The 23,462-nt window shown below is 35.2% G+C and overlaps 1 protein-coding gene across 1 annotated transcript in view; it reads left to right on the plus strand.

The window, feature by feature from the left end:
• The window catches only part of ANKRD50 (ankyrin repeat domain 50), a 73,674-nt gene that overhangs the window by 27,591 nt on the left and 22,621 nt on the right, over positions 1-23,462 (plus strand). The window contains exon 2 of the mRNA XM_044682188.1: positions 20,369-20,595. Coding sequence (XP_044538123.1) covers positions 20,369-20,595 — 227 coding nt within the window. The remainder of the gene's footprint in view (positions 1-20,368; positions 20,596-23,462) is intronic.

Genomic DNA, 23,462 nt, shown 5'->3' on the forward strand with positions numbered 1-23,462 from the left:
GGTGGAACCATGACTGAAAGAAAAGAAACCTTAGAGCAGTGGTTTCCAATTTTTTTTTGGCCTACCGCCCCCTTTCCAGAAAAAATATTACTTAGTCTGCTGAAAATTAATTTTTTTTAAATTTTAATAGCAATGAATAGGAAAGATAAATGCACCTGTGGTCGTCACTGCTCCCCTGGATCGCTGCAACACCCACCAGGGGGCGGTAGCGCCCACTTTGGGAATCACTGCCTTAGATGAAGAAATGCAGTTACAGGACTTGCAAAGTATAAAAAAATGACATATGGGACAGAAACAGCAAAGATAATAGAGGAAATCAAAACAATGTACAAACAGACATACTTAGAAACATCAAAGACATGGAAAGAGACTGTAAAAGACATGATTTTTAGGTAGCTAGGTGCTTGGTTTGGAATCAGAAAGACCTGAGTTCAAATTCAGTCTCAGAACTTCCTTGCTATGTGACCTCAGGGGGAGCTAGATGGCTCAGTAAATGGAGTGCTGAGTCTGGGAATTAGGAAGACTTAAGTTCAAATGTGGCCTTAAATACCTACTAACTGTGTGACCTTGGAGAAGTCACTTAGGAGGAAGGTAAGTGGCTCAGTGGATAAAGCACTGATCCTGGAGTCAGGAAGACTTGAATTAAAATCTGGCCTCAGATGCTAGTGTTGTGACCTGAATAAGTCATTTAACTAAACTATTTGACTTAATCCACTGGAGAAAGAAATGGCAAATCATTCCTATATCTCTGCCAAGAAAACTGCATGGCTAGACAGTCTAGGAAAAGCTGGACACAACTGAACACCAATAGCAATTTTTTGCAGCCTGGATTGAGGAAAGTCTAAAAAACAACTAACTTTTCTAGTACTACTAGCAAACAAAAATTTTAATTATTTGTGTTTAGAAAAACAGTGAAATTTTTATAAATAGTAACTCTGTCACTTGTATGAACAATTCTAATTAGTTTTGCATCTATTTTTTCATTCCTTCACTAATATGATTTGATCAAATTGCTCTAATATTCTTGTTTAAAATTGGGCATCATACTTCCTATGTCCAGAGTTTGTTTGTGTATGTGTGTGTTTTTTTTTCCATTTAAGTTTTAACACATTGTCTTAAAAAGGATAGAATTAGTTCCTGGCATTTTGTAGTGGAAAGAATATTGAATTTAGGGCTAGAGGACTGGGTTCAAGTTTGACTTGGCTCCACCCTAGGCAAATCACTTTACCTTCTGGGTTTTCTTTGCAACATGAGGAAGTTGGATTAGAATAATTTTAAGATTCTTAATAGTTCTGAGCCTATAATCCTTAGAACTGAGTAGCACACTTCAAATATATATTGAATTTTGAAAACGAATGTTAAGTATACTCCACAAAATGACATTAAGAAAAGTTACAAAAACAATTTCATGTGTTATGATTTACCTGTTAATAACATTTTCCAGATGAATTTCAGTATCAGTGTACTTTTTCTCTTAGATGAGTAGAGAGAAATATTAAACATGATTTTGAATCAGGAGGAATTGAAAATATTGATTTGACAGATTTTTGGATGAAGGGGAAGTCTTGTCTTCTCTTTAAATATCTAGGCATAAGTAATTTTGACCCTTTTCACTTTATTTTTTCCTTTCTTTGTTTAATGACCCAATTTCCTGCTTCAGTTTGCCCTCTTGTTCATTTCCTTTGGTTGGGAAAGGTGTGAAGAACATTGCTAACCATTTCTAGTTGAGTTATTTAGAAGGAGGGTAGTCAGCTTTTGACTTGAGGGCCAATGATTTGAGCAGTACTGCTTTGATCACTGTTCCCATGCTCCAAAAAAAAAGAATTCTTCTTTTGTGAGCTACTATGCTCACATTCTGAGTGGAGTCTCCAAAGAATTAATGATCAGAGGAGCTTTAAAAGAATTGTGAATTGTCACAACTAGCTTTGAACACTGTCTGATTAATTTTTTCAAAAGTTGATAAGATCACAAATTTAGAGCTAAAAGTGACTTCAGGGATCATCTAGGCCACCTTCTCATTTTCCAGATGAGAAACCTCAGGCCCACAAGAGGTTCAGTGATTTACCCAGGGATAGTCAGTTAATAAATGGTACAGCGCCTAAAGGGCCTCACCTAGCAAAACTTAATGCTGCTTTGATTCCTGCATGATGTGGGAAAAGTGACAAAGTAGGGAACCTTCCAGGATATGTTTAGTGTTTGGTTGATGATTAAAATTATGAAGGAGTTTTTTGTTAGAAAAGTCAGTAGTATATGCAGATAGCTAAGCTGAACAAACTCACTTAGTTGTTTTATAATTACACTAGTTTGTAAGAAACTTGTTTTTTCATGAACTAAAATTTAAAATTATACCTTCTGATTCTTTTCTTGATTAAACATAGGATACATGAACCTTTATTCCACTTTTATTAGTCTCCTTAAAAATAGATTTAAAAAATATACTTTATGTAAATGTGAAGGTCAAATTTATGAACAAACTAGCAATGATTATTGTAGTTAAACTGCCTTTATTCCATGAGTGAAATGGCACATTTTAAACTGAAAAGGAGAAGAAGGAATTTTGGCAACTGCTGTCTAGAATGACTAGAAGGTGGGGAATTTTTGAGTAGCAAGTTCATCTGGGAAGATTTTTCCAAGCCATTTCAGTAGTTTCTAACCAGAACAAAAATTTGCATACTGTTGTAAGTTTTATGGCACTTTAAAAGGGAAATTGACTTCCTAAGCAAGAGGCATCAAGTAAACTTATGTTTAAAAAAGAAAAAAAAAAACAGTGGATGGCTCTTAATTTAAAATTAGTCTAATAGGCTTGCAGCTGCCTTTCCCCCTGCTAACTAAAGGCCAGCTGCACTGGGAGGATATTGGCAGTATTCTTACATTTAAGAGAGTTTTGAACAAAGGAGAAAGAGGGAGGTATATTTCTTTGGAATCTAGGCCCGTGCTTTTAACCAATGTAAGAAGAAATATTAGAATGCAATATACAATTACTGCTTTAAAAAAGAAATTAACAAAGAAAACAAATATAATGCTTTTTCCATATGGACTTGTAAAATAAGGCAAGGCTTCTACTTACTGCTTGTTCATGGTGATAATAACATTTGTCTAATCTTACCCTGTAATATATTTTAACATTTGCATTATATGTTTAGAAAATGTGTATAGTGAGCATTTCAAATACTCACATAATGCCTTTTAGGATATTCATCCTTAACTTTATTTTTACAAAACAAGTCACTGATTATTTGAGGACAGGCCCTTCAGGTCCAGGAGTGTTGACAATAGTTGGGTTATTGAGAACTAGACCGTATGTTCCCCAGTATCTAGCAAGCGGTAGATTTCCTCTGTCCCTCTTAGGAACTAGACATCAATCAGTCAATCAACAAGCATTCATTAAAGGATTACTAAATGGCGGGTACTATTCAGTAAGCATCTTGTGTGTGTGTGTGTGTGTGTGTGTGTATCTGTAAATAGTAGTAAGGAAAGCTTTGCCATTTTTTTCCCCATCTAGTAATACTTATGCCTTACCTGTATTTAATGTCAGTGAAGTAATCTTTTATATAATAGAACATAGGTATCTCTGTGTATCTCATCCTACTAAATGTCTGCTTGTTAGTCTTCCTTACTTCACATACATAATGAGCCACAGACTGGCCCCTATGTTGGGAATGCATTCAGGCCTCATTTCAGTCTATCGAAACCTTTGTTTCTTCAAAATAACTCAAGCTCCATACCTTCTACAGGATGAATTTTAGGTTCCCCTTCTGATAATAGTAGTCTCTCCCTTCTAGTTACCTTTTATTTATTTTAAATATGTTTTGTGTCTGCTTTTGTAGGTTAATTTTGTCTTCACATTCTCTGTAGGAATATGCAGTGCCTGGCATGTTAGGATAAATTCATATTGATTAATAAAATCTTACGTATAATCCCACATGGATGAAATAAATCCCTTTGAGGGAATTTAGAAATGTAGAGGAAACCTAGAGTCATCAAATTTCTCTTGACTTGTGGGTTTTAGTTTTTGAAACTATATTACATTGTGTAAAGGTAATTTGTGAGTTTAGCAATTTATTATTTATTACCCTCTATTTTCTTTGTTTAGAGAATATTTTAGCAAATTTATAGGGAGAACAACAAAAATTTTACCATTTTTATCCTGATTGTTCTGTACTGTAGAATTTTACTTTCTGATTTGCAATTTTATCCTCAATTATATGTGTTCCACATTTTTAATACTTTAACAGAGTATTTGGAAATTATATACAGGCCAAGTTTGCTTCATTCTTCCTTTCTTCCTCACTTTTCATATCCATGCACTTAAACCCAAAGATTCTTCCTTTCTTTTTTTTTTTTTTCTTTTCTTTTTTTAAAAATCCCTACCTTCTGTCTTAGAATCAATACTGTGTATTTGTTCTAAGGCAGAAGAGTGTTAAGGGCTAGACAATGGGGGTTAAGTGACTAGTCCAGTCACACAGCTGGAAAGTATCTGAGGCTAGATTTGAACCTAGAACCTCCCATCTCTAGGCCTGGCTCTCATTTCCCTGAACCATCCAGCTGCCCTCAGATTCTTCTTTTCTGACAGCTATTCTATTCTTGCTGATACCATACCATACCCTTATCACTACTTCTTAGATTCTGAAAGTAGAACTTTATTTAAGGGAGAGTGATTAGGAAGGTGCATGGCATGTTCAGGACTGTGAAGATCTAGCTAGGAAGGTGGGTTTGTGTTCATAGAGATATAATAGACTAAGTTGTATAAATGGACTAATAAGACTAGAGAAAGCCTTGAATGTCAGGCAGAAGATATAGAGTATAGACATTGAGAAATTAGTTATTTAAATTTGCTAAAAATAATGCCTTGATGTCCTAAGCACAATATTGGAGCTTTTAACAACAGTTGTCAGTTTTGTTGTTCTGTCATAAGGAGGGAAGATTGCACATATCTTTTTTACTCTGCAGCATTGGTAGGTAGTGTGGTGTTCTGGTGAAAGTGCTGAACTTTTCATCACAAAGACTCAAGTTCAAATATTGGCTCTAATATTTGCTAGTTATGTGGCCTTGTGCAAGTCACCTATCTTCCCTAAGCCTCAGTTTTCTTATCTCTAAAATGAGTATTGAACTTAATGACCCTTATATCCCTTCCCACTTTAATTCTAGGTATGATCCTAAGCAAAGCCAATGTCAGGGAGAGATATGAGAGTCTATTTTATCATCATTACATGGTTGCACTCATACCCATGAAATATTATAGGAAACCAGAGAAAGCCCCCCAAATTCTAACTAGATCATCTTTGGAGAGTTTCAAGGAAAATATAAATAGGAATTACATTGGATGAGAATAGATGGTAGTTTTGTCATTTACTTCATTGGAACGAAAGAATACTTGCACTGTAGATCCATTAAAATACAAAAGTTACAAGGGGGAATGATCATTACTGAATGGTGAGATCAAAGAAGACTACCTTTGGACATGATTAGGATGCAGACTCTTAATGACCACCCTAGAACAATTATCAATAATATGGAAATAGGTCTTGATCAATGACACAGGAAGAAACCAGTGGAAATGTGCTTCGGCTACTGGGGGGTGGGGGAAGAGAGAGTAAGAACATGAATCATATAACTATGGAAAATTTTTTTCTAAAAAATTTAAAAAAGTTAAAAATGAATATTAATAAATGTTTAAATTAAAAAAAATTAAAGGAAAAAAAGAAAAAATCTGGAAAAGAAAAAAGAAGACTTCAAGGACACAGCGATATTTTTGTTGGACAGAAATTCTGCAAGATGGGGAATAGGATAGAAGGCATAAGTAGAATGCTAACTATGAAAAGTAAGGTTTAAAAAAGAAGAAAATGTAAAAATTTGAGTTTGAAATCTGAGAGATTTGTTGAATAGTGATACTATAGACTGAAAATGTAAAGTCAGATGGGAAAGCAAATTTTGGAGAAAAATAAACGATTTTGGAAATTGAAGTTTCCAGATTGATAGAGCTATCTTAAAGGGACTTGAATGAATGAAAAGTCATTTATTATGTACTTACTATATGCCAAGCTCCATGCTAAGATCTGAAAATACAAATAAAAAAGTCAGCCTCTGTTTTCAAAGGGTATACACTCTAATTGGGGAAGAAAACATATATAGGAAGATTTGACTTTAGACAGGATGGAATGGAAAATCTTAGATGTCAGAGAATATGGCAGAGCCCAATCATCCTTCAGGTACACTGGAAAGTCATATGGCAATTCCCTAGGGAAATGAACAGTGTAGTAAGATAGTAAAGTCTGGTTGGTACTGTCTGACACAGGAAGTCTTCTGGACTCCAAGCCCAACCTCTATCTGTTGTGCCACCTAGCTCTTCTGCTTTACTGGAAGAATAATAATTGATGATTCTCTACTCATCCAAACAGTGTAAGTGTCTATATCTACTCTATAGGGTACAAACTTGGAGGGGTCCATCCAAACCCCCCCATTGGGAAGAAGGCCAGTACTTCTAAGTAGAATGAAGATTCAGATTTTCCCATGGGAGGGGTAGGGATGGGAATGGGGTGGAGGTTTCTGCCTAGGCAGTAGGGGTAGGAGGGGAAAAGTGGACATTGGTAGTAACATGGGAGAAGGGAAAAAGAATCTATTTAATGGAAATAGGAAAATTGACATTTTATATATTTTCATATATCCAGTCATTCTCTGCCTTGTATTTGTGCAATTTTTTACTTTCTAAAATTTACTACTCTGTACTTATTAAGATAGATATCATTTATTTCTGTTCTTTTTCAGTTAATTTTAATTTTATATCCAACATATCTTGTAACTACTGAAGCTTAATGTTGTCTCTAAACTTAACTATCCAATAGATATGGAAAAAGCCTGTGACAAAATACAACACCCATTCCTATTGAAAACTAGAAAGTATAGGAATAGAAGGACCTTTCCTCAAAATAAGAAGCAGTATTTTTAAAAAATCATCAACAAGTATCATCTGCAATGGGGAAAAATTAGAAGTCTTTCCAATAAGTTAATGAATGAAGCAGGGATGCCCATTATTGCCTACTATTTAATATCGTCCTAGAAATGCTAGTAGTAGCAATCATAGAAGAAAAAGAAATTGAAGGGTTAAAGTAAGCAATGAGGAAACCAAACTGTCACTCTTTTCAGATGATATGATGGTATACTTAGAGAATCCGAGAAAACCAACTAAAAAGCTAATGGAAATAAGAGCAAAGTTGCAGGGTACAAAATAAACCCACATAAAATCATCAGCATTTCTATATATTTCCAACAAAACTCAGCAACAAGATTTAGATAGAGAAACTCCATTCAAAATCATTCTAGATAATATAAAATATTTGGGAATGTATTTGCCAAGGTAAACTCAGGAATTGTATGAACACAACTACAAAACACTTCACACAAATAAAACTAGATCTAAACAATTGGAAAAACATTGATCGCTCATGGATAGGATGAGCTAACATCATAAAAATGACAATCCTACCTAAATTAATTTACTTAGTGCCATACCTATCAAACTACCAAAAAACCTTTTCATAGAATTAGAAAAAATTATAACAAAGTTCATCTGGAAGAACAAAAGATCAAGACTATCAAGGGAACTAATAAAAAAAATGTGAAAGATGGTGACCTGTGGCTACACTTGGCGTAAATGACCTCAGCAAGCTAGTGTTTGATAAACCCAAAGATCCCAGCTTTTGGGACAAAAACCCACTATTTGACAAAAACTGCTGAGAAAATTGAAAAACAGTATGGGAAAAATTAGGTTTAGATGAACATCTCACACCCTATACCAAGATAAATTCAAAATGGATAAATGACAAACTTTTATAAAGAGGGGAAATTATAAATAAATCAGGTCAATATAGAATAGTCTACCTGTCAGATCTTTGGGTAAGAAAAGATTTTAAGACCAAGCAAGAGATAGAGAACATTACAAGATAACTTAATTATTATTTTAGTTGGAGTGAATAAATAGTCTCAGAGAGTGGTTTGACTAAAGGTTCTCATGTATGTAGAAGATGTGTGGAGAAAATCCAAGGGTCAAGTTCTCTAGAAAAGAAATCCTTACTCTTAATCATGGGAAAATGGAGCATTTGCTCATAAAACACTAGGCTAGGATTAATAAGAACCATCTTAAGAAAGAGGAAACTTAGGTTTCAGGAGGTGGTGTAAAAGTGAAATTTGGGAGATGTCATCTTTAAGTATATATATGTATTTTCTATGGACATTATCAAACTACATTTCCCGTGGTCCAACGGGTTTCCGGTTCCGGTTCTTTGGGCGTGGGGACACCTATGTCTCCACGCAGGGAAGAGTTTATAATCTCCTGGGTTAGGAGGAAGTGGTCTCTTGGCTAGCAGGCTCCGGGAGAGACGAGGGGTAACAAAATGGAGGCGGCAATTTTGAATGCTTACAAGCGCGTGGTCTAATAACTTTATCTATCAGCATGGCTTTAATTAAAATACTAATTTATAGTATTATAGCAGCCTTTATCATTTTTTATCCTTATAGTGGTAACAATAATGATAGATAATCTAAGGCCTCCAGCTGGACATGCTTGACAAAATTCCGAAATTGCAGAAAACTTAAGGGAAAGATAGCCACTGTGGGGAAATCTTCTTCCGAATATACACAAACACTTCCCTTCTTGGACTCTCCTAGCACTTGGATGAGTTGTGGTTGGCCAGTGTCGGGTGGAGAAAGGGGCCTCCTCCAGGCTGCATTTGGAAATGTGGATCTGTAGCTCAGGAAAGAGGCAGAGTTGAAGATAGAAATTTGGCATTCGTCTTTGTAGTGGTGATTATAGCATCTCTGCAGAGGCAATGAAATTGCCAATTGGGACACAGTTTTAAAAGAGAAGAGTACCAAATATTCTTGGAAAATCCCATGGATCTGGAAGAACAGGAAGAATTTCAGAAAGAGATGGTAGGGGGGAATTTGAAAGTCAAGGGAGGAGAGAGTATTCTGATGGTAGGACTAGTATGAAATATACTTAAAAGTATTCAAGTATAAAATAATTATAACTTGTATAAAATCTTACAGGGATAGATTGAGCTTTAGATAAATGAAAGATGTCCAAAATAGGAGCTCATTATCTCTCCAGACTGACCTGCCATTCTTCCCTATTCCTATTGAGGATACTACCACTCTTCCATTCATATATAGTTGATAACTTTGAAGTTATTGTTTTGCTTTTTAAAGTCTTACCTTCTGTCTTAGTATCAATTAAAATAGAAGAGCAGCAGTTGGGGTTCAGTGACTTGCCCAGAGCTACACAGCTAGGACATTCCTGAGGTCAGATATGAACCCAGGCTTTTGGGATTCCAAGTCTGGCACTCTGTCGACTATACTATCTAATTGCCCCAAAACAAAGATGATAAAGCTAATAATTTCTATGTTGTTGGTCAGGCATTTTTAGTCATGTTTCTGTGACCCCATTTGTGATTTTTCTTGGCAGAGACACTGAAGTGATATGTCATTTCCTTCTTCAGCTTATTTGACAGATGAGAAAACTGAGGCAAACAGGATTAAGGTACTTGCCCAGGGTCACATAGCTAGTAAGTGCGAGGCTAGATGTGAACTTGGGAAGAGGAGTTTTCCTCACTCTAGGCCCAGTATTCTATCCATTGTGTCACCTACCTTCCCTGAAGTTATTCTTGATTCTTTCCTCTCAACCTCCTTCCTTCTCTTAAACAGTTCCTTGCCAAATCTGCTTGATTCTACCTCTGCATCTCTTGTCCCCTTTTCTCCATTTGCATAGTGACCATGCTCTTTAGTCCCTGAATTTATTTAACTAGCTTCCTAATTGGTATCTCTCCCTTCAATTTCTCCACTCTGATCCATCTTTACCACACTGGGCAAAGTAATCTTTCTAAGACAAGAATGTGCACTCCCTTGCTCAAAAATCTTCAGGGGTTCCTATTGCCTCTTAGATAAAATGCAGTTGCCTCCGCCTGACATTTAGAGCTCTTAACAATTGAGGCTTATTGCACATTATTCCCCTGTACAAACTCTACTAGGTTCCATCTAAATTGGCCTACTTGCTGTTCCCTGAATATAGCATTTTGGCTTTTTGCGTGTCCATGTCTTATTAACAGGGCAATAGTTATTGTTCATTCCATGGTGAGTGTTGCTTTCTACCTTCTTTTTCTTCATAATAGTTCATTTTTAAAGCCCATCCATAAAGTTTACCAGCATTTGTGGGGAGAGGCTCTATCAGTGAACTTGCACTAATAGAAGCTGAGTTCCTCCCACAGCATCTCCTCTCTGGATTTGGCACTCTCTGTACTTTCATGTCTATGCCTTAGGCTCTTGCCTGATTTTCCCACAGGTGCTATCTTTTCCAGAAGTTTCCTTCAATTACTGAATTGCCTCAGGCATGTCTAGCTGGAAGTGTTAAGGCCTTTAACTTCTCCTCACTGCCCTCAGATACCTATCTATATTGTCATCACTTCCAGAAAACTGTTTCCTCTTTCTTATGGCTCTTCCCATTAATCCCTGCCTAATGCTTTATGATCTCCTGCCTCCTCAAGATTAAGAGGAGGGAAGGTTTATTTACAGAGGATTTGACACCTCTTGAATTTTCTGTACATCCTTTCCACAATACACAAGAGCTTTTACTCAGACCACCTGTTTGGCTTTTTGACACTGTTCTCTCCAATTTTAAAGATAATTAAGTTTTGTTATTAATAAGAGTTTGGATGAAACATTAAGCATCAATAGATGTCAGAACATATTGAATATAATATTAAAATTCAAATTGCTAACTGGAAAAGATCAGAAATAAATGGAATCAAACCCAATAAATACAGAGTAGTAAAAAGAAATGGTAAATAGAATAAGGAAATGGGGGCAGCTGGGTGGCTCAGTGGATTGAGAATCAGACCTAGAGACATCCTAGTTTCAAATCTGGCCTCGGACACTTCCTAGCTGTGAGACCCTGGGGAAGTCATTTAACCCCCATTGCCTAGCCCTTACCACTCCTCTGTCTTGGAGCCAATACACAGTTTTGACTCCAAGATGGAAGGTAAGGGTTTAAAAAAAAAAAAAAGAATGAGTAGGAAATAAAGAATTTTATTGAATATAGGTAAAGAATGATTATAGGTAGAAACATAAATTGCCAATTTTCCCATTTCCATTGAGCACTGATAAAAATCCCCAAGGCACAATTAAAGTGAAATGTAGAAGAAAATCTGGAAAGGCTTCAGAGAATAGCTGTAAATGTGATTGATGGCCTAGAAAGTAATATAAACTTAAAAAAGAGAGATTGATCATCACAAAGGAGATGCTGAAAGGCAACTTTATAATCATCTTTAAATATACTAAGGACTAGCTATGCCTGTGCTATGAAAGCCATTTTACAAGGGTCTGAAGAACTGAGTGTATGGAACTGAGAATATGAACTGTTCTTTGAAAGCTTAGTAGTGAAGAGAGGTGAGAAATTGTAGTAGCTCAGTTAGTGGGATTAGGAAAAAACTTTTTTTAAGTTAAATCTAGAGAAGGAGCTAGTAAAGAAAGAGAAGGGTTGAAGAGCAAGAACTCAGAAGAGCTAGCTGGTGAGGAGATGAATGAATGAAGAAGCATACATTAATTTAAGTGTACTGGCACTAGGGAGATAGACATAGAAAAGCAAGGGAGTCACAGCTCCAGAGATGAAAGGATTAGCCTTAGCTAGAAGGAAAATTACATCCTCCTCCAAAAACAGGAGGAAAGAAATAAACAGGGAATCAAACACTTTTTGATTTGGTAAGGGAGGGGAGTTAAACATAGATATCCTTATATTTGGTAGAAGAAGCATCTAAAACTAATTTGGCTAGGACTCATTCCAGTAGACTCTCTTGAACACGTGGAAATTCACCATGCAGAGCCTAAGAAAATGGAAAAGGCCTTCCAAAATAGGCTAGTTTCTTACTGAAAGGCAATCATCCTCAACTGTTGATATAACTTTCCTTTTGACTAAGTTATAAAAGCTAAGTATGTTAGAAGTCTGGGCTCTTAGGTTTGATGAAATAATTTACCTGTTGTGGGGAGTGTGAAATTGTCTTTCTGTAACTATCGTGAATATGAATTTACTTGGAAGAAAAGGGATCCTAGCTCTTGTAGTAGAATGGGGCTTTTCCTCAGTTGAGAATTTTTTTTTACTGTGATTTTTTTAAATTTAAATATTTTATATTTTTAGAAAAATTTTCCATGGTTACATGTTTTTACTTTTCCCTTCCCTCCTCCCCACCCCCCCATAGCCAATGCGCATTTCCACTGGTTTTAACCCATCATCAATCAAGACCTATTTCCAAATTGTTGATAGTTGCATTGGTGTGGAGTTTCGAGTCTACATCCCCAAACATGCCCGCCTCAACCCATGTGTTAAAGGGGTTGTATTTCTTCTTTGTTTCCACTCCAGTAGTTCTTCCTCCGAATGTGGAGAGCATTCTTTTCCATAAATCCCTCAGAATCTCAGTTGAGAATTTTAAGTAGATAAAGATTTGACATCACTACCTCTGATGGTGCTCCCAGAAAGAGAGAAAGGGTTCTGGATAACAGACAAAGAAATTCTGATTATGGACAGGGTGAATCTTGTCATTTTCACCATTTTACATTGGGTGGTCAATTGTGATCTGTTCTGACATTATCTCCGTGGCCCCAGATCATGTCTCTAGATGAGGTCCTTCTGAAAGAGGGAGACAAAGACTGGAATTTATGGTCTTGTTTCTTCAGGGTCCTATTCTGACTTTACAGCATCATATGTTTCTTTGCTACCTATATCAGATTTCTTACCCAAAGTCAGAACTGATTAACAGTCCTAAAATAACTTGAATGTTAGAAGGTCCTGTAGAACAGAGGTATCAAACACATGGCCCACAACCCTCTCAAATGTGAGCTGAAAGAGATTAAAATGTAACTGGGAAATACTTCACAAAATGCATAAAATATAATAAAACATAGATACTGTTTCATTTTAAAACTAAATCATATGTGGGGGGGGGGGGAGATCCCTATGTATGAATAAGATGGCTTCCATCTTATTTGAGTTTGACCATAATCCCCTAGAAGACATTTAGGACCTTGCCACCAAAGGGATGGAATTTCTTAGGAGCAGCATCTGATCTTAATCTCATTGAGACCCATAGTAGTAGTTCCTTTTGTACTGCCAGGAATTCACTATCCATATCTTAAGAAAATTGAAAGGTCCCTACCACATAGACTGGTTTCTTCATTAAAGTGTTGAAGTTGCCCTTAAGACTTATTTGATCTGAAAGATTTAGACATAAAGGGTGATATCATAATTAAATTAAGGGAACATGGAAAAATGTACCTGTCAGATCTATGGATAAGGAAAGAGTTAATGACCAAACAAGTGATAGAGAGGGTCAAGAGAAGTAAAAAAGACATTTTTTTTTTTTTTTTTTTTTAGTTTTAAACTCTTAACTTCTGTGTATTGACTTACAGGTGGAAGAATGGTAAGGGTAGGCAATGGGGGTCAAGTGACTTGCCCAGGGTCACACAGCTGGGAAGTGTCTGAGGCCGGATTTGAACCTAGGACCTCTGGTCTCTAGGCCTGGCTCTCAATTTACTGAGCTACCCAGCTGCCCCTAAAAAAGACAATTTTGATTATATGAAATTTAAAAAGCTTTTGCACAAACAAAACTAATGCAAGCAAAATTAGAAGGAAATAGGAATCTGGGAGGAGGGTAGAAGACATGTCAAATTTCTGTCATAAAGGACTCATTTCTCATATATATATATAAGGAACTGAGCCAAATTTATAAAAAAATATAGATATATAGATAGGGACAGCTGGGTGGCTCAGTGGATTGAGAGCCAGGCCTAGAGATAGGAAGTTTTAGGTTCAGATCTGACTTCAGACACTTCCTACACCATACTGATTCTAAGATGGATGGTAAGATTTTATAAAATAAATAGAGCTATTCCACAATTCATAAATGGCCAAAGTATATGAACAGATAGTTTTCAGAGGAAGAAATCAAAAGTCAGTAGTCACATGAGAAAATGCTCTAAATCACTACTGATTAGAGAAATACAAACTAAAAGAAGTCTGAGAGACCACTTCATAACTGTCAGATTGACTAACATTATAGACAAGGAAAATGACAAATGTTAGGAGAGGATGTAGAAGATTAGGACAGAGTGTACGCACTATCAGTGGAATTGTGAACTGATCCAACTTTTCTGGAGAATGATTGGAACTATATCCAAAGGGTTATAAAATGGTATAACCTTTGACCCAACAATATCATTATTGGGTCTGTATCCCAAAGAGATCAAAGAAAAGGGAAAAGAACCTGTTTGTTCAAAAGTATTTATAAGAAGCTTTTTTTGTGTGTGTTGGCAGACTTAGAAATTAAGAGAATGCCCATCAGTTTTGGGGAACAAGTTGTGACATATGATTTGTAATGGAATACTATTATATTATAAGAAATGATGAGCAAGATGATTTTAGAAAAACCTGAGAAGACTTAGATGAAGTCATGCAAAGTGAAGTGGGTAGAATAAGGAAAACATTGTACATGGTAACAGCAATATTATAAAGATGATCAATAATGTGAGTTTCAAAATTAATATCCAGTATTCTAAGTATTATATTTAATAAGATTTATTAATAAAAATTAACATAAAAAAGCTAGAGCAAAAAGCCACCTTCCTCAGCCCTGCAGTGGGAAAAAGAGGAAGAGGAAGCACTTATAGTAAACTATATACAAAAACATGACCACACATGGTGGAGAGATCAAAAGGAATTCTGGGAAATGTAGTTCAGAAGGGTTCAAGATTTTCTAACTATCCACCCCCCCACACCCTTTGATCCTTTGGGAGACCAGTCTCCCCAAAAGGATCATTTAAATATAACTTTAAAACTCTTGATTTTTAACTAAAGGCATATAAAATATTGCAGTGTCTAAAGGAAAATTACAATAATTTGGGGATAAATGGAAGTAAAAGAGAGGAAAAAAAACAATGATTGTTACATTCACAAAAAGACAATTTGGGAGAAGTCCCCTTTGGCATGAGAGCACACATTCAAAATAAATGCTTTCAACCCTTCATAGTTCAATTTAGTATCAATTTAGTATGAATCCCAAATTCACTCTGGATCTCCTGTTGCAGCGTGTGGTCTCTGCAGGCATCTTCAAATGGTGCCTTCTCCAAACAGTTCACTTTCTGGATTCAGGGAGGTAGCCTCTTGTTCAAAATTAGACTCAAATTCAAATAAAAGTTTACAACAATAACATAGTCCCATCCTCCCCACCCCAGCCCCAGGAGGATAATAACAAACACAAGGATCACTCAAGGATGCATGGCTTAGTTATGAGTTATGTGAATCAATTTGCAAAAGAAATTCAAAAACATCAAAAAATCCAAATAAAAGAGAAAAAATAACTTGTGGATTAAATATAAAATATCAAAGCCTTATGTCTAAAAAATCTAAGTAAAGGAAAAATAAACCTATAACAGCTCCTTGAATCAGGGACCAATTAAACTGATTTATGTAATTATGCACTTACTCAATCAGTAGATAGGACTATAGAAAGTTTGCCACACTATGAAAGACAGAAAAGGGACTAGATTATGGGGGCCAGAATGGCAGCCAAAGTGAGGTGCTTGTTAGAGTTCAGGGAAGTCCTGCCTCTGACATATGTCAAAACAGCTACAACCTCAAACCCCAAACAAGTTCAAGTCCTCTTGTCTTGGCTCAAAATCTTATCAGTCCCACTGGGATTGGTTGGTTTCTTTGACCTTGTGCCAGTTGGCACGATGCAGATTAGCTTTGTGCTTCTTTGGCATTGTGCAGTGGCTCTTTTGTTTCCTTCTCCTGGAATCAGAAAGAATCATTAAAGCAAAGTCCCATAATTTTTAAACAATCAATGGCATTATTTCTATAGCTAAAGCTTTTTGGGTATTCAGTTCGTTATATGCTAAGCAAATGGACATTATTAAACTTACCCTAGTTTAAAATTTAAAAAAAAAAAGACAACTTTTTAATACTAGTAACATGTGCTTCAAGTCAAAAAAAAAGGAGAGAAAAAATAAAACTCAAATATTATATTGCACTTGTAGGAAGAAAACCAATAATAAAATTTTTTTAAAGTCAAAAATATGTAGCTTACAATCAGTAACACACTGTGTCAGCCAATGAGAGGTAAAATACAAAGGTTCCTCATCCAAATGAAATCCATTTCCTTTTTTTTTTTTTTTTTTTTTTTTTTTTTAATAAACCCTTAATTTCAGTGTATTGTCTCATAGGTGGAAGAGTGGTAAGGGTGGGCAATGGGGGTCAAGTGACTTGCCCAGGGTCACACAGCTGGGAAGTGGCTGAGGCCGGGTTTGAACCTAGGACCTCCTGTCTCTAGGCCTGACTCTCACTCCACTGAGCTACCCAGCTGCCCCCTCCATTTCCTTTTTAACTTGGCCATGAACCACTGTGTGAGTGCAGATGATTTTCACAAAGTAACAAGTTTTATAAAACAGTAGTATAGTAGATAATGCACTTTCAAAAAAAGTACTAAAATTCCCAAAATTCACAATAGCCCAGTTAATGACAATAGCAAACAAATCCATTATTATATAGGAATTACTTTAGTCTCTATATAGCCACTTGCTGTATGACATTTAAAAAACTTATGAGCTGCTGGATATTTGTCAGAAGTTCTATAGATATCACAAATCTTTCAACCTTGGCAAAGATATTTTTAACAAAATCTATTACTGCCATTATTCAAGAATTTGGCAGAAGAGCCTAGAGAAAACACAAGCCTCTATACTGCTGATGAAAACCTTTTGGAGTATATAACATCACCAGGAAATCTAGATTGTTCTAGTGGAAGTAGATTATACTGAAGAGTTAACACTATCTTGCAGAAGCTACTTTAGGCTTTATGTGAAATGCACCCTCTTGGGAGCCATCCAGAGATACCATGCCCTATAGGAACACCTTCCTAGCTCCTCTGGTATGAGACTGTTATATGTCTCATCCATTACATTTTTATAAATGTAGAGGTGGGGACTATATAATAATCACTTCACCTACTAAGTGGACCCTTTACCTCTTATTACACTCAGAGGCAGGCAAAATGATTAGTCAGATTGGAAAAAAACCCAAAATATCTAAAAATCATGTCTGAAGACCTCTTAAAATTACAATTTAAATTCATAAGTCATTATATTCTCCAAAGGCTGTGGGGTTGTAACCAGTTTTGTTGGCGTCCACCCATCATCATCTATGTGACAATTAACAAAGGCAAAATGGAAGAAAAAGCTGTATAAGCAACATGTGACCTTAGTGGATCAGGTGACAAATCCAGCAAACATAAGGACTTATGGGCTTTTACAGTGATATGTTCTTCAGTACAGTCATAAGGGAAAGGTACAAATTAAAAATCATATAGTAGAATATATCTAATGGTGACAAGTCCAGCATACATAAGGACTTTTAGGCTTTTACAATGATATGTTCTTCAGTACGGTCATAGGGGAAAGGTACAAATAAAAAATCTTATAATAGAATATATCTAATAGACAAAGCATAGTAGCTTAAAAATGATTCAGTGTAACAGAAAGATATTGATTAGATTAATATATATGAACTAAAAAAAATTAAACCTTAAAACAATCAGCAAATACAATAAGCCTGACATTGAATTCAAAAGTCTTTTCTACCAATTCCAGTACAGAGACTTCTTCATTATTAAGGAGGGGAACAAACTGAAAATGGTTAGCAAACAATAAAACAATGGAGTCTGAAAAAGTTTAAAATTCACCTCCAAATCTCAGTAAAGTTCCTTCCCCTCCCCCAGTTTTTATCATTCTTTTGCATTTCTTTTGTCACTGCTTTGGAGTTCCTCATATGTGCACTGGGCATAGTGTGGACAAATACCATAATGGGTATGTGGCAGAGGCTGGGCAGACCAAATAGTGAGGGGGTGTAGGAAGATGAATCTCCCCTCTGAATCTTAAGATTAGTCAAGCTCTCAACTGCAAGGTATCCAATAAGCACAAAAACCCCCAGGATCAGAAGTCAGAAAAGACACCCTAATGGAAGCTGTTTGAGCATTATTCCTTAAAAAGGAAAAAAAAAAAAACTGAATGGATTTTATTTACAGAGTAAACAAAAAGAACAAAACTTTGTGGGAGAACAATAGCATATTTGCACATGAGACTGGCTTTTCTTTGGGTCAGAAGGAAAAAGCCAAAAAAGCAGAGACAAAATCCCAAAACTCTAGCAGCAGCCTTCAGTAGGAGCCCAAAGTCAGGTTACCAAAAAAAAAAAAAAATAAATAAAATCTGCTTGAAAATTAGAAGAGGGGTAGGACTGAATAGCGCAGTTTTTTCTGTTCCATGCTATGCTCCCCTTCTGAAAATGGCTAGGATAGGCTGGAAAATCCACATGGGGTGGGGGTAGCCAAAGGGATTGGGGGTCTCACCCTTCCAGGGGGGGAAAAAGCATCGAAAGTGGGTCTGGTCATGGCAAGCAGAGGCTGCAGGCTGGGCAGGTACCACTTGGGCTAAATTGGCAGCAACAGCAGCATTAGTGGGCAGAACAGTGGTGAGGAATGCTGGCTCAAGCAGATGGATGCAAGAATTGGCAGCGGGAGAAAATCAGCTAGCAAAATTTATCTAGGCTCTATTCTTTTCTCTAAGACTTAAAAAATTTTTTTAGAATTCTATCCCTATGTGGTAAGCCATAATGTGAGTTTCAAAATTAATATTCAATATTCTAAGTATTATATTTAATAAGATTTATTAATAATAATTAACATAAAAAAGCTAGAGCAAAAAGCCACCTTCCTTAGCCCTGCAGTGGGAAAAAGAGGAAGTGCTTATAGCAAACCATATATATAAAACATGACCCTGCAACGTGGTTGAAAGATCAAAAGGAATTCTGGGAAATGTAGTTCAATAGGTTTCAAGATTTTCTAACTATACAAATGAAAACAACTCTGATCAGTACAGTGATCCAAGACAATTCCAAAAGACCCATGATGGAAAATGATATCTACCTCCGAGAAGAGAATTGATAAACTCTAAACACATAACTTTAAAATTTTATTTTTCTTCAGTTTTTTTGTCTTTGTATTCTTTTACAACACAACTAATATGGAAATTGGCATTGTATGGTTCACAACTATAATTAATATTAAATTACTTGAATTTTCAATGGGTGGGGTAGGTTGGAGAGAAGGAAAAAATTTGGAATTCAAAATTTCTAAAAATAAATATTAATTTTATACATGTCATTGGGATGTATTTAACTACACACATACCATTTTTAAGGTTTTAATTAGTCTAAGGAATTAGGAATCAAATTGTTGGAATAACTTTTCTAAGTCATAAAAGCCAAATGCATGAGCAGTCAGGGATTCTCAGCCTTAATGCACTTAACATTGCTGTAGAATTTAGCATACCCTTCTGACTAGGTATTCTGTTATGGAAAATAAGGAGTTACTCTGCCCAAATGAACCAATGCTGTATCTTTACTGAATATCCTTTCCATTCTATTGATAAGCAAATTTTATTTTGTTAATGATTTTATGATTTTTAATTCTAATCTTGTACTCAGATGAGCCTGAACCAAACCTGGCATAGAACACTTTGATCTTGACAGCTACTTTATTTTCATTCTTACGTGAGGTTATAAATATTATTGATACAATTACAAAATAATATTTTGTTAAAGCAGGTCTTCAAAGAGTTTCTGCTAAACATACTTTTAGTAATAACAATTTACATCTGTGTATCACTTCAAATTTACAAAATACTTTTCCTAATAGCAACTTTATTGCTATTGCAAGTATTGTTATCTCCCTTTTACAGATGGATAAACTGAGGCTCTGGCAGATTAAAGTGAATTTCCTAAGGTTAATAAAAACTAACAAGTACTTAAGACAGGATGAACTGTTCAACTAGTTCTGTATTTAACACTTTTTAAACTTAGTTTAAATTGTATTATGTATTTAAAATACTAAAGCTATATTACTTTTAAAAACTCTTCTCCAACTCAAGCTTTTCAAATATAGAATCCTAGAATATTGGGATTAGAAGGGGATTTAGCAATTATCTTATCCATTTTTATATCATGTACTACATTAATTGCCCTTTTATTATGTTGAATTAGTGAAGTTTTATTTTATTGTTGAAATAGATTTTTTAGAAATAGGAAATAATTGTAGCTAGAACATGAATCTTTGTATAAAGTATTCATTCTTAAAACTCTTATATTTTTTATTTTATAATTTATTTCATAACAATAATTACATACTGTTAATACTTTGTATTTACTGAATGATAAGTATAAACATCAAAGTCAATTAGTATAATATACTTTAAAAAACTCAGAGGCATATGTCTTTTACAGGTGTGTTCTCCTCCCTCTTTTGGGAATGAAGCCACCCCAACAGAGTCTATATCTGCTTGTTGATTCTGTTGATGAAGGTTGTAATATTGCTGAAGGTGAACAGACTTCAGGCTTGTCTGGGACTGTGGCAGAGCTGTTAGCTGGTCATCATGAATTCTTTCCACCTTGGCTGCTACTTCTCTGCTCTGCACGCAAACAGAGTAAGGCTGTTACCAAAATGTTTACAGGTGAGTAAATAGATTTTGATTTGTAGCTAGCATATATGTATCATATTTCTTAATAATTTGATTTAAAATATTAGTGCCAATTTGTTATGTATTTTATTTATACCAAAATTATCCTCTTGTGCCTCATCTTGATGGAGGTGGCCTTGAGCTCCTAAAGACTATATGAGTAGAGCAGAAGCAGCTCTCCTAGAGCTTATCAAGGTAGAGGAGCTTCAAGTACCTGCCTGATGATGGATTGTGTGTCTTTTTAACAGCTACCAGCCTAGCAATGTTCTTAAGTTTTTATCACCAATTTGGCCACAGGTTAGCACAGTGCAGGAGAAGGAGCCTTCAGACTGAAGTCAGAGGTTTGGTTTTAGTCCATCAGCTTAATTGCCACTTCTGTGATCTTGGGCAAGTCATCCTATCAAATGAAGAGTCTGGGTCTTTTCAAGCTATAAATCTATATTCCCAAGTAATGAAATATGAATTTTTCATCCTCAATAATCTTGAAGACAATTATAGAGAACTTTTTGATCTGCATTAATGGAGACACTATTCACATTGATAAAGTGCATGCAGTCCCTTAAAGTAATAATAATTTTGTATCAAATGGATATACCTATCAATAAGTGTTAGTAACACATGATGAATGCCCCTTTCAGAGAAGTAAGTACATGTTAAAATACTGTCTGCTGTTCAGGCTATAAGTCTCATCAACCATCATTTCTGCCTTGTGCAATTTAACTACACCAGAGAGGCAAAATGAAACCAACCAATAATTCGTTGAATGGATGTTGTATGCAAGGTACCCACTGTGCTGTCAAAGATACAGAGAATTCTAAGACAAAATTCCTCAGACTAGTTGGCTGCAGTAGGTATAAGCCTATGAAAAACTCAGCAATTGAAGATTTCCATAAATCAATAAAACATTACTAATTTATCATGGATTCTTTTGGGGATTTTGAGTAGTTAGACTAGTCATTAGATTTTGAGCTCAGAGACAATTTTTTGTTTTTTCCTTTTTTGGTGTCTGTATGCAAGTACAGTTAAAGTTAGCATCACAGTACCTAGTATAGAGTAGAACCTTAGCAAATGGTTGGTGACTGACTAATGATGGCAGGTAATCATGTGATATGTTTGTTTATTTTCATATCAATGACTTTGATATTTTCATATCAAAGACTTTCAAAGCTGTCAGTCACTGAGCATTTATTAAGCACCTTCTATGTACTAGACACTATGCTAAATGCTTTGCAAAAGCAAATTTAGTAATGATCATTAGTTTTTGTTTCCAAAGCAAGTTCCAGCTATTCCTTGACATGTAAGGTCATAGGACTAAATTAAATGTGACCTTAGAAATTATCCAGCCCAACCTCCACATTAGTAAAGGAAATTTAGACTATGAAGTGCAAATGACTTGGCCAAAGTCATATACATGAAGAGCCAATATTTTAATGCTGTTTTTCTGATTCTAAGTTTAGTAATGTTTTCATCTAGGAAAAGCTTTTTGATAATGTCATTTTCTTCATACAGTAACCATTCTTGTTAAAAAAAAAATAGGAAGCACATGGAACTTTACTTAATATGAAAAGTAGTATCTACTGAAAACCAAAAGTTGGCACTATTATGGGGGGAAAAGTAGAGGCCTTATCAGATAGATCAGAAATAAAATTAAGGATCTTTATTTTCACTATTACCATTGAGTATAGTGCTAGGAATGCTAGATATACAAATAATACAGGAGGAAGAAATTCAGGGAATAAATTGATCATTTTTTGCAAAAATATGATACTTAAAAGAATCTTAGTTGGTTAACTAAGAACTAATCAAAACAGTTAACATCTTGAGCAAAATTACCAAAAATAAAACCCACACAAATTATTAGCATTTCTGTGTATTAACCACTAAATCCAGTAGGAGAGATAGGAAGAAAAATTCCATTTAAAATAACAGCAGATAGTATAATAAGAGTCTTCCTCCTAAGACACACAGGACCAAATGAACACAATTACAAAATACATAAATAAAAACAGATCCAAGTAATTAGAAAAATATTATTTGTTTATGGTTAGACCAAACCAATATAATAAAAATGATACTTTCTAAATTACTTTACTTATTCAATGTTTACCAATCAGACTACCAAAGGATTACTTTATAGAACTAGAAAAATACTTTATAGAAAAAAAAAACCAATAATTCATTTGAAGGAACAAAGATAAAGAATATCAGGATTTAATTTGTGGGGGGAGGAGTGGGAGGATACTGGAAGGAGTCCTCACAGTACTAACCTCAAATATAGTGCAAAGCCATAGTCATCAATTTTTATATTGGAGAAGAAACAGAAGTTGATCAGTGGAACAAATTAATTATATAATATACAGGAGAGAATGAACAGTATAGCCTTGTGTAATGTCTCAGCTTTGGGATAAAAGCTCATTATTCAACAATCTATTGGGAAAACTGGAAGAAACAAGTTATAAATAGGCATCACCACATTCCAAAACATGCTCCAAATGAGTACATTATTTAGATGTAAATGGCGACATGTGACAGATTCAGAGAGCATTAAAGAAATTACTTTTCAGATCTGTGGATAGAGGAGTGTTTAGGATCAAACAAGACAGAAGGATTCATGGGAGGTAAAGTAAAACAATTTTATTTTTATAAAATTTAAAAGTTTGTAAGCAAACATTGTCATTTTAGCCAAAATTAGAAGCAGGAAATTCATAAAAAAAAATTTGTACCAAATTTCTATGGTTTTAAGATGCAGGAAATTAATTCAAGTTTATAAGAATAAGGAGTTATCAATAAACGATCATGGGATATGGAAACAGTTTTTAAAGGAAGAAATCCAAACTATCAACAGTCTTATGAAAAAATGC

This window comes from Gracilinanus agilis, chromosome 6 (genome assembly GCF_016433145.1).
Source record: "Gracilinanus agilis isolate LMUSP501 chromosome 6, AgileGrace, whole genome shotgun sequence".
NCBI lineage: Eukaryota > Metazoa > Chordata > Mammalia > Didelphimorphia > Didelphidae > Gracilinanus > Gracilinanus agilis.